The following is a 14,246-nucleotide window of genomic DNA, read 5'->3' as shown; positions in this document are numbered from 1 at the left end:
AGCTGCAAATATATGCAGCCACTCAGCAATCCAAAAGTTCCTGTGCAGGCTGCTCCATAGCTGTCACTAAGGTAGTGTGTAGAAAAAGAAGTAGCGATGTGGAGATGCCGGCTTTGGACTGGGGTGAACATAGTAAGAATTCTCACACTAGGTTAAAGTCCAACAGGTTTATTTGGTAGCAAATGCCACAAGCTTTCGGAGCACTGCTCCTTCGTCAGGTGAACCTGAGGTGGGTTTCCTCCGGGTACTCCGGTTTCCTCCCACAGTCTAAAGATGTGCGGGTTAGGTTGATTGGCCATGGTAAGAAATTGCCCCTTAGTATCCAGGGAAGTATAGGTTAGAAGGATTACTGGGTATAATGTATAGGGATATGGGGGTAGGGCCTGGGTGGGATTGTGTTCGGTGCAGATTCGATGGGCCGAAGGGCCTCTTTCTGCACTGTATGGTTCTATGATCTATGAACCTGACGAAGGAGCAGGCCTCCGAAAGCTAGTGGCGTTTATTACCAAATAAACTTGTTGGACTTTAACCTGGTGTTACAAAAAAATTAACTACATGGCATTGAAATAAGCTGGCCATGTACAATAAAGAAAATTTAGAGGGATCATTGACAATGCGTTAAGTTTTCTATGGTCTATTTAATCAATGGGCACTCCTCAAGGGTAGAATACCAATGTTCCCTACTGTACAGTACCAATCCTCAATCATCCTGTCACAATTTAATTTCCAAATCACCTATAATTTCATGTATTTGCTTTAGGATCATTCTTGAGTGATCAAACTTGTGGGGCTATACTAGCTATATGTAGTTGTTTCTGGTTTTCTAGGTTAGCATATAAGTGCTGTGTTAGCTGTGACTGCAGAGTAGTATGGGGAAAAGCAACAGGACAAAATAATATTAAAGGCAATCTAACCTATTCTGCTACATACTGTAGTATCTGATTATATTAGGTAACAGGGATTTCTTTCAAAGTAAATAATTCATATTAAGGAGAAAATGCACTGGAGGACAGTACGCAGGGGATTAACTAGCCTTGTATCTTCTTATTAGAGGATCATTATCTCAACCTCTCATTCTCCTACTAGTATTATACAGTTTTTATAATAGGAACAACGGGGGAACATAATAGCTTCCTTTGCAAGAATTTGCCTTGCTGTAACAATGTGTCTTAGTTGTCTTTTTAAATATTAATCTGGACTCTTACAGCATTTATAAGCTTGAAGGTTTAATTGAACCAAAAATAGCACAACAAATATATCTCCTAACAGGGCACTCAATACAAGTGACATTCACAATACATTTCATTATGCATATATTCTGAAGTTTGAGGATACATTGTGAACACTTAACACAAGAACCATTAATCCTGGTCTCGATGAAGTGCAGTGCAGAGACCATTTACCTGTGCTAAATCAAATGGTTCTGTGGCCTGTGACATTGGCACAATTATAATCAGACAAGCTGCGTGAGTCAAAACAATCAGAGTGCACTCTGATGAAGGTCAAGTAGATATGTGAATGTATAATGGATAGGAAACATCAAACGCAGGAAAGCAAACAGCTTCCTTTGGCCTCAAAACATATCCCAATATCCAGATAAGTTCTAATAACATGCTCAGATTAACAAGCTGGAAGCATTTCTGTCAAATACTTCAGCAATCGGGATAATCATGTCCACGTCATCTTTCTTCCATGATCAAAAAGAGCACCATATTAGACTACATGCAAGTATTTTAATGGACATTTAGCTGTCTGCAAGACAGAAAAGATAGATTAAGCATAAAAGTAGATATTCAGAGTGGCAGAAGTTGAAAGTGCATGTCCCTCAATGGGTTGTACGTTGGGACCACTTTTGTTTACTGTTTCAATTAAAAATTTGGGGCGGAATTTTCCCACCCCGTCACGGGAATCATAATGGGCGAGACACGAACCATGCAAAGGTCCATTTACCTTGGGCAGGATTTTCCAGCCTTGGAGCAAGCATAGCCCAAATCCTGCCCTTTGATTTTGGAATCAAAAACATAGGGTAGAATTTTCCAGCCCTGCCTGCCAGCGTGATCTTCCTGCCTCACCAATAGTGACTTCTCACAACTGTTTTCAGTAGCAGGCCAGGCGAGCCAAGCAAAACATCATAGACATTGGTGGGACTGGAAGATGAGGGGAGAGATACAAAAGTGTCCAGAGGGGCAATTTGCTCACACAAAGGGTGGTGAGTGTCTGGAACAAGCTGCCAGAGGTAGTAGTAGAGGTGGGTACAATTTTATCTTATAAAAAGCATTTAGATAGTTACATGGTACAATGGATATAGAGGGACATGGATCAAATGCAGGCAATTGGAATTAGCTTAGAGTTTTCTATGAAAAAGGGTGGCATGGACAAGTTGGGTCGAAGGACCTGTTTCCATGCTGTAAACCTCTATGACTCTTTGACTCTATGGTCAATGGCCTGCGTTCCACCAGAAAACACACCGTTCGGGGGCTGTAAGATTTGCTCTGGGGCTACCCTGAACGATAATAATACCTCAAGGCAGGAATTCCCACAGATTTGTCTCCAGATGGGGGCAGAAAAATACCCTCTCATACCTTGTGATTGAGGTGAAGGAATCTCTACCAAGTGAATATAGGATCAATGATCTAATTTTGTCACAAGAATGTTCTGACTTTCTTTACACCTTCTGCATGTGGATCTCCCAATTCACCTTCTGCGTGTGAATCTCCCAACTGATGCAATTGAATGCAAACACTCAGCAAATAACTTGGAGGATGAACTCTATTTCCTGCTTCATTTACGCATGGTTCAAAGTGAAATACTAAGGGATTGTCTTCCAAATTATTAGTTTCCTATTTTTTCCATTAAGTAATCACAGAGATTGGCTTCATCACCCAATTCTTGAAGGGCAGAACTTGATTCCCTTGTAATTACTAAGTTTGGATGAAAAATAAAGCTGTTTATCACAAAAACATTAGTCATGAGCAGAAATAGAGAATTGCAAGGAACATTGAGGGAGCAATTAAAAGTCATTTAAACCAGATAACTGGGAGTGCGGAGGTGATGGGGAGGGGATTATTGAGGGAGAAGGTGTATAAACCGGATTCTGGACACGACAGGCTGCAGGCTGAATGCTAGTTGACTGGCAACTTTGAACACAGTAATACAGAAAGACATGCTTGGACCAGAGCCTAGGAACAAAAAGATGCTGGCAGATTTGAGAGGATGTAAATCCATGTGAAGGTATAATACAGGAACATTGGAAGCATGAAACATAAGAGGCCGGAGCTATAAATAATATAGGATTTTATAGACTGTCTCAGTAATGTGTTGGAGGCTTTTCCATCTCCTTCAGTCAGGTAACAAATCATTGACAATGACATGGGCAGTTTTGCTTTAGAAAGAGGATGCTATAAGGGTAGTCAGGCACTAAAAAGCTTCAAGAAGGATGGAATGCAAGAGAAAAGGTTTTGGAAAATTAATTGTAAATCGAGCCACAGAACCTGCTGAAGCTGGGTGGTATTGGGCGAGATTCCCCCAGCTGCATGTTTCCCGCCGGCACGAGGTGATGTATTGTTTTTTGGTGCCGAAATTCTCAGGTCCTGCCGTTCCCCATGCTGGTGAGAAACCCGCAGATCGGAGTGCACTGCCGGCAGGACTGGAGAATCCCGCTGACATGAATGGTCAGAGGATTCCCACTGTCACCGCTAGATAATCATCAGACAGGAGTGTTCTCTTCCTGATGGGGAAAATTTCAGCAATTACGGGCATTCGGCCTCTGATCTTTGGATATGTGTTCTCCAAGGCAGCCTTCACGACACAGGACAACAGAGAATCACTAAGCAGAAACTGATAGCCAAGTTCTGCGCACATGAGGACAGCCTCAACTGGGATCTTGGGTTCACGTCACACTACATGTAACCCCCACCGTTTGGCCTGGACTTGCAAAATCTCACTAACTGTCCAGTTTGAGACAATCCACACCTCTTTAACCTGTGATTAAACCTCTCTCCATTCCCATTGTCTGCACCTGTAAAGACTTGGGGCCGATTCTCCCAAAAGTGCTGAATTGGCAGCAAAACTGTTCTAGATCATGTCAGTTCTGACAGGTCACCTTCTCAATCTCCCCACTCTGTGCAACATAGAGGACCCAGCCGTGAATGTCATTAAAAACCCAGGGGGCGGGGCCTATTCGCACCGGAGGTTGACAGTTCTGGAGCATTGCGCACATGCAGTGGCCCCAAACTGTCACCTCATCGCCTGAGACTCCCGCAGTGCCGTCCCTCCAGCCCTTCCCCGGCCTGATCGCGGCCCCCACAATGATTCCCAAGCCAGCCTTGACACCCCCCCTCCTGTCCTGGAGTGGCCCATTGCCCAGGCCCCATCTCCCGGCAGTGGCAATCCCCCCACCCCCCCCTCATCTTAGCAGATCACTGCCCCTCCCCACTGATCCCCTCCAAGGTCAGACCGCCCCCCCCCCCCCCCCCCCACCGAAAGGCATCCTCCCTCCCCCAGCCCGCCCCAATCACTGACCTCCCTCCACCCTAGACTGATCCCAATGCAGAGTGGCAACAGGAACCCCCACCCCCAACAATTGCCCCTGCGCCCCGCTCACAATAGGCCCTGCATCCTTGGCACTGTCCAATGCCTGATGGGTAATACCATGGTGCCTTCTGGGCATGGGCATTTTGCCCCTTCCGCAGTGCCATGGGACATTGACTGGCACTGCAAGAGTGCCCATACACACAGGGCACCACCACCTGCCACCCAACCCCCTAGGGAGGCCCAATTGCCCCCATCTTCATTCCGGCAGGGTCTCCCGCTGGATCCCCAAACACGGGGAGTTAGTCTGAACCCCGCTGGAATGAAGTACCCTAGCCAGGGTGGGAGATTCGATCGGGACCTGAAACGTCCTGATAATTAACTCATCAACATGTATGGAATAGATTAAAAATAGATTTAAATTACTTACCTACCTTCCCATTGATTTCTAGCGTGGTCTGGTGGGTGACTTCTTGCTGGCTCTGGGAGATGTGCATGCATTCCCCATGCATATGCACATTCCTGTTCAAGGCTGCCGGAAAAGTGGTGGGCACGGATGTGGGAATTGCGGCCTTGATTTCCTGTAAGGCCTTGCATTCCAACCATTATCTTGCAATTGAGTTTTTGTCTATTTATGGCCTGTTTGTGAACCAAACTCTCCATTCACCTGATGAAGGAGCTGCGCTCCAAAAGCTCGTGATACCAAATAGACCTGTTGGACTTTAACCTGGTGTTGCGAGGCTTCTTACTGTGCCCACCCCTGTCCAATGCAGGCATCTCCACGTAATGGAGAATTCCCACCACTGTATTTTCATGAGTCACATCTTTCATGAAAGCAAGTTAAATTTAATTCCATAAGGGAATACATCTGTTACTGTTGTTTAGTATGTTTACTGACCGGCAAATAAAATAGCCTAGCAATTAAATTCAAGTCTAAAGTGAGTCAATTCCCAGAAAAAATAAAACACAGACTTTTCCTGTAGTTATCACGCCACTGGGTCTACGGAGATATCTGCGGTAGACCCAGATTAGTAACAAGGGTAATTGAAGTCATTAGAAAGAAAATCAGGCAGAGTATATAATGAGCAGCCAATTCTCAACCTCCTGTTCAGTTGAATTTTATTTCGTACTCTCTCAATTTCTGTGTAACTTGCAGCCAAGGGCCAAGTGAGTCAGAAATCAAGCCAGAGATGTTAAACTTCACTGTGACATTGAGTGCCTTTTTTAAGCTTATGAGTAAACTCACATAAACTCTCTGAATTAAATGACTACACTTTGCTCAGAGCTTTGTGTTTATCCAGGGATCTTTCCTTGACTCTCCCCCGGTGCAACCCCTGGCCTGTGAACAGATTTGTCGACCCCCCTGTACTCCCCACCTCTCTCACCCCCTCCGCCCACTTTGTCCTTCCTCTGTTACAATCAGAAGTGAGTGAATTTGAGCAGGTCAGTTTCAGATTTTTAACCTCCACCCAAATTTAGCCCACCCATTTTGGGAGTTAAAATTACTCTCTATATTTCTGTCTGGATGCAAGTTTGTCTGTAATTTGGATGTATCTGTAATTGTGGTTGTGGTCCTGCAGAATTAAGTTTGTTTAATTGATGATGAATAAATGAAATAGTACAAAAAAGAGATTGTTGCATTGCTAGACACAGATTATCATTCACTGATGATAGGAGTTACTGCAATTCTATCTAGTGTGGGAAATGATGAGACTGTTTTAGCTTGGCTCATCTGGTGTAACAGGGAAGTAATAGCATCGGCATTAGCAGTCTATACCTGATGCCTCATTCTCAATCCAATTCTGCTCACCACAATATTGCCCAGGGCCTTTACAAGGCTAGTCCAGTTTTCTAACTGAATCAGATGTGAGCCTTGTTAAGTGAAGCAAATCAAGTTCCTGTGACTTATGCAGGATCCTAATGACAATTTCAAGATACACACAAGTAGACCATGTGTTGTGTGTTCTCTACACATTTGTCTGGCGCTGTGAACGGCCTAACCAGCCGTTTATAAAGGGCCACTGGAGGCCTTTCATCAAGGAAATAGTGATTTTTTTTATATAGCAGAGCCATTATTAACAGGAGTGCCCATTAACAAAACACAAAATCCTGGCTGCTACTGCCCTTTTGAGATTTGCTTCCCCTTCACATGGTCAGATTACTGGTTGGTTAGTTTCCAATTATTAAAGAACCAATGAGCTATAGCAAGATGCATATAATTGCCAGATGCAATGGAAATGAGTTGTTGTGAATGTCACACTTATCAACAATTACACTTCAGCACAGAGACTGAAATGGTGAGGCTTAAAACCCTGACATTTTCATTCAATAAAATATATTTGAGATCATATATTTCCCCTTTGCTTATGGTTTATTATCACTTCAAGTTCTGGACTTATACAGCTCCTATCACTTTTATTTGGTTCACAAGTTGAAAATAAATAAAAAATCAACTGTGAGGAACTTTCCAGATGAGTTCTCACACCAACTGTGTTTCATCTTTTTATTTTAGACAAAGATCTACAATAAGATTCTCCGTTTGTCAACCTCAAACATGTCCATGGGTGAGATGACAGTTGGACAGATCTGCAATCTGATCGCCATCGATACAAATCAGTTGATGTGGTTTTTCTTTCTTTCACCAAATCTGTGGGCCATGCCTGTGCAGGTAAGAACATGCTGCCTGTCAGTTAAACCTCTATAGTCAGGGTCAACCCAACATTAGTAATGGTTGTGCAGATATATAACATAAAGCAGAACATTGGAAAGATTGTCGACTTAGCTAAAATTGAGTATAACTTGCCTAAGTAAGCATATGTACATTTCTACTAAATCCACTGACCACTCAAGGCAACAACTCTACTAGTATCCACTCAATGTAACTTTAACAGGGGTCTGCCAATGGGCCAGAAATTAGGTCAGAGTGAATATAGCAGGCACCTGTCCTCAATGCAATTCCTGCATGGTGTTCCAAGGGGCTGAGCTATTTCCCCCTGTGGAGCCAAAGATAGGGAACTGAGTACAATAACAGATTCTGATAGATTATAAAGACTGTAGGGATTCTATTCGATTCCATTCTTCTCCGATTCTCACACCTCTATCCTCCCAGTCAGTGGAGGCAAGGTCATCAGCTGTTGTGTCTGAGGAAACCAGATGTTCCTAGCTACCGAGTAGCAGAAGAAAACTCTGGAAGCATCAGAATGACCAATCCACTGTTGACATACTACAGGATGGACTGTTACATGATTTTATACCGGCAGGTTTCTGACTTTTTTGACTCCTGCCAGATTCTCCATACTCACCCATCGCCAACCCATTGAGATGGGTTGGGACAATTCCATCTACCATTTTCAGCCTTTGGGAGCGATTTTGTGCCTGCATTCGCTGAAAGCGAGAATGGCGACACGGATTTACTGTCTATGCTGATTTGTGCACCCTTTCAAAGTTGCACCCTGATTTCAGTAGAGCCAATCTAGCAAGTTCCATCAGGGCCTGCACCACTAAACTGACAACCTACACAATTTACTTTTCAGACTGCCTGAAAATCCAGACTGAGAACTTGGCTGTGCAGCTGGAGAGCTGCACACTGGTTTTCAGTCAGAGTCGGACACTGTGAAAATGTATGGAAAAGTTCCACCCAAAGCCTCTTCTTCAAAGATATTCATCTCATTTGATGTGTGCCAATCAGTTTCCATATCTGCCTCCATGACAGCAGTAGCTGTAATTTACAGAGTAATTTATTAGAATTATTAGTTCATTGGGAAATCGCAACCCTGACAACATCATATGAACAACTGAAAAGGCTAAGTCTTTTTATATTTTCTTTCGTTCTTTCTTTTGAGTTTTGGTTAACAAATGGCAAAGGCATGACAATATTGTTGCTTTCTGTGGTGTGCACAAAAATGTTGGAAGAATTCTAAATCTCAACAAGGATTACTCCAAGGAACACTACTGTATCTATGGTTTGGATTTTAACAGGGGAAAGTTACACTGGTGGGAGCACAGGAGGGGAAAAGCGTTGTGTCTGTTCAGCCTAGAAGCCTGCGATTTTGCCCATGATATGGAATCCAGTTTCACAGTGCACATCTTTTGAACCTGACAGCTTCCCTGTCTGGAGCTTAGCCCAGATTGCAGATTGGGGTTGGGCGGGGAGAGGCGGGGGGGAGCGATTCTCCCATAGTGATCCACAAATTTTCAGGCAGGTCAGGTCAAGAGATGCACATGTCAGCCATTTTGCGGTTCCCCACAAGCATTTACAACCCGCGCGCATCTCCCAACCGGAAAAAAATGGCGCCTCCGGGAACACGCAGAAAACCGGCATGCCACTGACTTGCACTACTTTCCATATCTTAGCATGCCATTATCAGGATCGACACAGCAATCTTCACCCATGTTTGCATCTCCCATCTCTTTGGCATGATGACACTTTGGAATCAGAGTAGGTATATAAAAGTCTCAACCCTCGGAAGAGATGTGCTGTTGTTGGCTGAGGTTTTCCAAGACCATGGTGCAACATCTTTGTGAGGTGCTCGCACACTTGGCGCCTCATGGGAGGGGCGGCACTGTTCCCTGCTGACGTGAAGGTTACAGCTGCCCTGAACTTTCATGTCCCTGGCTCATTTCAGGCACCCAGTGGTGACCTAGTTGGGACCTCCCAGGCCTCCACACACAGATGTGCGCAGCAGGTCACAGATGCCCTGTATGCCCCAGTTCATTAATTTCAATGTGAGCCATGGCAGCCTTGAACTGGTGTGAAGAGGTAAGTGCTGCTAGCAGAGAGCGGTGAATGTTGCAGGCAGGCCCTGGAGATGCCTGGTGGGTTTCTGCCTGCTGTCTTCAGGTGCTGGCCCAGTGATATCTGGTGTGGGGTGGGGGGACTTCTATTTTCTCAGAGCTCTCTGGGTGAGATTCCATGAAGAAGTCCTGCTCAGACTTCCCCTCCAGGACAACACTGTAGCTCAGTTGGGAGGCACTCTTAAGGGGTCCTGTTCAGACTTCCCCTCCAGGGCACTTTGCAGTGACATTGTCTTGCCGCAGGGTGTGGGCAGGGACTCGGCTAAGTGCTAGTGTTCCAGAGTGGGAGAGAAGTGCACCATGTGCTGACTGAGGCCTAACCAGATGAAGCAGCTGTTACTTCAGGCTGGGATGCAGAGGTTCAGACATGGATTGCATGGAATCTGCTGTCACTGGGCACACATCTGGTGATGCTTTGCAGTCTACCCCTGCCCTGTGACATGGGCCTGCCTGTAACAGATGCTGCAGTTGTACGCATAGCAATGGCTCAAGGGTGCGCATTGCCCATGCCTGCACACTGACTTGCATAATCTGCACCAGCATTTGTCATGATGGGAATCTCACACAACCCTAATTAGGTCACGCATTGCACCATGAATTGTGTGGTGTTGTCAGCTCCCACAAGTGGGGCTGCTGGCCCAGATGAGAGATTGGGGTGGTGCTGGGTCTATGCAGCCAATGGTAATAATCCATCATTCTATGCTCTCTCTAAACCCCACTGTACAGATGGATCTTGGTCTGCTCGATCTGAAGCTGGCCGTGTTGGTGGCAGCAGGGGCAGAGGAGGGGGAGGAGGTGGTGGCTCAGGAGGGGGCGGGCGTGGAGAGACCACTGCAAGAGAAGCCACCACCAGACCCTCAGGAAGGAGGGCAGGGTGCTGCTGAGGGCCACGAGGTGGGTGAGCAGCCTCCTGAGAGGGTGCACAGAAGGCAGAGTGTGCTGAGGCCAAGGTGGGACAGGCCCTGCAATTCCTTCAGGGCCCTCTCAAAGGAGATGTGCCGTCGCCGGCTGCGGCTCCCCAAGATCATGATGTGACACCTTTGTAAGGTGTTCGCACACCTGGTACATCAGGGGAGGGGCAGCACCCATTCCCTGTTGACGTGAAGGTTACGGCTGTCCTGAACTTTTATGCCTCTGGCTCATTTCAGGCACCCAGCGGTGACCTAGTTGGATTTATTGTGTTTTTAACGTAAACTGGTGACCTTCACCCATGCTCCATTAGTGAGCTACAACTTTCTTACTTTGTGCAATCTATTGCTTCTTCCAGGTGCTACTCCAGGATGTACATAGGAGGTGGAGCTTTCCAGCTGTGATGCATGCCCTGTTGCCTGTGATGCCCTTGACGGATGTCCCCTAGGTGGCCAAGACCTGCAGGACCCCAGCTGACTTGCGGATGGCACTAGTTTGATGCCGTCCTGTTAATCTCGCTGGACCTGAGATGCCCTGGTGTGAGAAAGGGGGGAATCAGAAGGTCTCGGGAAGGCCGAGATCGCCAAGATGGAAGGCCCCGGCAGGAGCTAAAACCCTTCCTCCTCCCTTGCGGTGCCCAGAGGCCCCAGAAAAACTCCATGGGATGCCAGGGTAGCTGAACTGAGCTCCAGAAATTCCGGTGTCATCTAGCTCTGCCAGTCCTAGAGGCCTAAAAGTGTCTGCCCCATTATGTGTGATCCCTCAGCCCTGGCCCTCTGAGACTGGACCAAGCTCTGGAGCCCCTTCACTACAGCATTCTGTGAGGGAACCAGGTTCTGGAGCCCCTCAGCAGTAGCCCTCTGAGCCTGGGCTAAGTTGTCGAGGCTCATGGCCTGCTGTGCCTCCAGAAAGCCAGTGAGAGTCCCAGCCATGGCCAGCCAGTGTCTCCCGCATGTCTCCGACACCCATGGCCATCAAATGCTGTGCCTGCTGGATTCCAGAAACACACTTGCCCGTGGCCCATTGTGTCTCCAGGTTGGTCTGGACCCTATCACCCATGGGGACAGACCCCTGAGCCAGACTTTCCATTGCTGTTGCCATCTTTGCAGTGTTGGTCTGGTTCACACGGTGCATCGGCACCATCTCCTGCAACAGCACACTGTGGCACTCCCCTATACAACCTTGCAGTCGCATCATGGTTGCTGACAGCCCTTCCACAACTCCCCAGGTTTGCTGATGCATCTCCACCAGCCTTGGGAGGAACAATCCAGAAGCCCAGCAGCTGGCTTTGGGACAGCTGAATCCTGCCCTCCAGCAGACCTCCGTATGCCTAAGCCCTCAGATGTTCCCGCCTCCACCAGATGTGCATCAGTGTCTGTGATGTGCTCACCAGACCATGACCCAGAAGCCTCAATACTAAAGGTACACACCGGGGTGATTGTCTCTGTGTTGGTGGGTTGTGTGGTACATGGCGGTGACGCTTTAGTGCAGCTGTTCTCAGACGATTCCTCAGTGCCTCCCTCCGAGGTGTCATCCAGGGGTGCGTGGGCAGTTTGCTCCAGAGCAGCAGGGGTGGCGGCAACACCCAAAGGGTCGGGCTCCTGTAGGCCGAGAGCTGCAATAAAGAACACACATTAGGGGGAGGGAGGAAAAACATTCCATGCAACATCGCACTTACTTCGAGGAGGGCCAAGGTTGAGGGTGCGCTTCTGCTCATTTGCATGCTGGACGCCAACCTGGCTGTTGGTGACCAACCGAGAAGACCCAGCACCTCCTGCCAGCTCCATGGTACGCTCCCCCATGCTGGTCAGCTGCCGCAGGTCAGGCACACCACTACCAGTCTAAGTCTTCTCACGTATGTTGTGAATGTTCTTTTCCTATGGGAACCCAAGGTGGATAACAAGCATTAATGTATTGCAGTGCATGGTACACAATGCATGCCTGTGTCTTGGGCATTGTGCTGGTAATTTCAGGGAAAGCGGTCACCATTGAAAGGTGCTCATTGAGGGGAAGGGGTAAGATTCTGTTCCTGGAGGAAGGGTAACTTGTTGCATGCCCTTCAGGTGTCTAAGCAGAGTTTGAGATCCGTGCCAAGCATGTGTGGGTTTCAAGTGGAATGCTCCCTCACCCTTGCTGCTCGCAGAAAGTTGTATTTTTTTTGTGGCACTGCCTGCCAGAACTTGGTATCAGGCTCCTAGCATTCACCACTTATGCCACCTTTTACTACAATGCCATGGCAAATGCAACCCTTGGGCGAGGGCCTTGGCCAGGGAAGATCTGCTCCTCTCCTCCATGGCACCTAGCAGGTGTTCCTGGTCAGCCTCTATGAATCTGCTGCATGCTGGTTTGTGCGCAGACATCTCTGTGGCATGACTGTCTGTGTGTCCATTCCTGCAGCTTATGTACAGCTCTGACTTTCTGGGGAGTACAGGTGCAGTGGGTGTCGCCAGCCAAGGACCCGTTGGCGACAAATACTTGTGAGAGATTTTGAAGGCTGCTTTCAGTTGAGTGTCATTCAGGGTGCTGATTGGCTGCTGTGTCCAGGGGGCTGCAATACTCAAGGTTCCCATTCAAGAGAGGGAATGATCACAAGCTGGGTTTGTGCATGTCAGCACAATGCAAATTCTCCGTAGGGCAGCAATGAGATCAGTATGTTCAAGGATGGAGGGATGGGATACCCACATTATCCAGATCTATGGGGGCATGGGGTGAGCAGGTATCTCTGTGCGTGGGGGAGGAGGCAATGATGTCTATTTGGGGGAGGGGGGCAATAATGTCTGCATGAGGTAGGTGGGCCAATGGTGTCTGTATGGGGAGGGGGGGGGTCAGCGATGTCTGTATGGGGAAGAGGGGACAGCGATGTTTGTATAGGGGAGGGGGCCAACGATGTCTGTGGGGGGGGTGGGGTTGTGCAGGCCAGCAATGTCTGTATGGGGGTGTGGGGCCAGCGATGTCTGTGGGGGGAGGGGGCCCAGTGATATCTGTATGGGGAGGGGGCCAGCTATGTCTGTGGGTGGGTTATGCGGGCCAGCGATGAGGCCAGTGATGTTGGTATGGAGGAGGGGAACCAGCGAAGTCTGTTTGGGGGAGGGGGGCCAGCAATATCTGCAGGAGGGGGGGTGGTGGTTGTGGGACAGTAAGAAGTCTCACAACACCAGTTTAAAGTCCAACAGGTTTATTTGGCAGCACAAGCTTTCAGATTCTCACTCCACACCTGATGAAGCAGCGAGATTCTGAAAGCTTGTGCTGTCAAATAAACCTGTTGGACTTTAACCTGGTGTTGTGAGACTTCAGGTTGTGGGGGCAGCGATGAGGGCAGCGCTGTCTGTGGGGGGATTATGGGGACAGCGATGAGGGCAGCGCTGTCTGTGGGGGGATTACGGGGACAGCAATGAGGGCAGCGCTGTCTGTGGGGGGATTATGGGGGCAGCGATGAGGGCAGCGCTGTCTGTGGGGGGATTATGGGGACAGCGATGAGGGCAGCGCTGTCTGTGGGGGGATTACGGGGACAGCGATGAGGCAGCGCTGTCTGTGGGGGGATTACGGGGACAGCAATGAGGGCAGCGCTGTCTGTGGGGGGATTATGGGGACAGCAATGAGGGCAGCGCTGTCTGTGGGGGGATTACGGGGGCAGCGATGAGGGCAGCGCTGTCTGTGGGGGGATTATGGGGACAGCGATGAGGACAGCGCTGTCTGTGGGGGGATTACGGGGACAGCGATGAGGGCAGCGCAGTCTGTGGGGGGTTGTGGGGGGCAGCGATGAGGGCAGCGCTGTCTGTGGGGGGATTATGGGGGCAGCGATGAGGGCAGCGCTGTCTGTGGGGGGTTGTGGGGGGCAGCAATGAGGGCAGCGCTGTCTGTGGGGGGATTACGGGGACAGCGACGAGGGCAGCGCTGTCTGTGGGGGGATTACGGGGACAGCGATGAGGGCAGCGCTGTCTGTGGGGGGTTGTGGGGGCAGCGATGAGGGCAGCGCTGTCTGTGGGGGGGTTTGTGGGGGCAGTGATGAAGCC

The 14,246-nt window shown here is 48.5% G+C and overlaps 1 protein-coding gene across 4 annotated transcripts in view; it reads left to right on the top strand.

The window, feature by feature from the left end:
• abcc8 (ATP-binding cassette, sub-family C (CFTR/MRP), member 8) overlaps window positions 1-14,246 on the top strand; it is a 251,996-nt gene that overhangs the window by 100,767 nt on the left and 136,983 nt on the right. For all 4 annotated transcript variants that reach the window (XM_080190274.1, XM_080190276.1, XM_080190275.1 and 1 more), the window contains exon 9: window positions 7,043-7,198. In XM_080190274.1, the coding sequence (XP_080046400.1) occupies window positions 7,043-7,198 (156 nt within the window). The remainder of the gene's footprint in view (window positions 1-7,042; window positions 7,199-14,246) is intronic.

Source organism: Carcharhinus amblyrhynchos, chromosome 6, assembly GCF_965287045.1.
Source record: "Carcharhinus amblyrhynchos chromosome 6, sCarAmb.v2.hapA, whole genome shotgun sequence".
Taxonomy (NCBI): Eukaryota; Metazoa; Chordata; class Chondrichthyes; order Carcharhiniformes; family Carcharhinidae; genus Carcharhinus; species Carcharhinus amblyrhynchos.
This window is presented reverse-complemented; position numbering and strand designations above follow the sequence as displayed.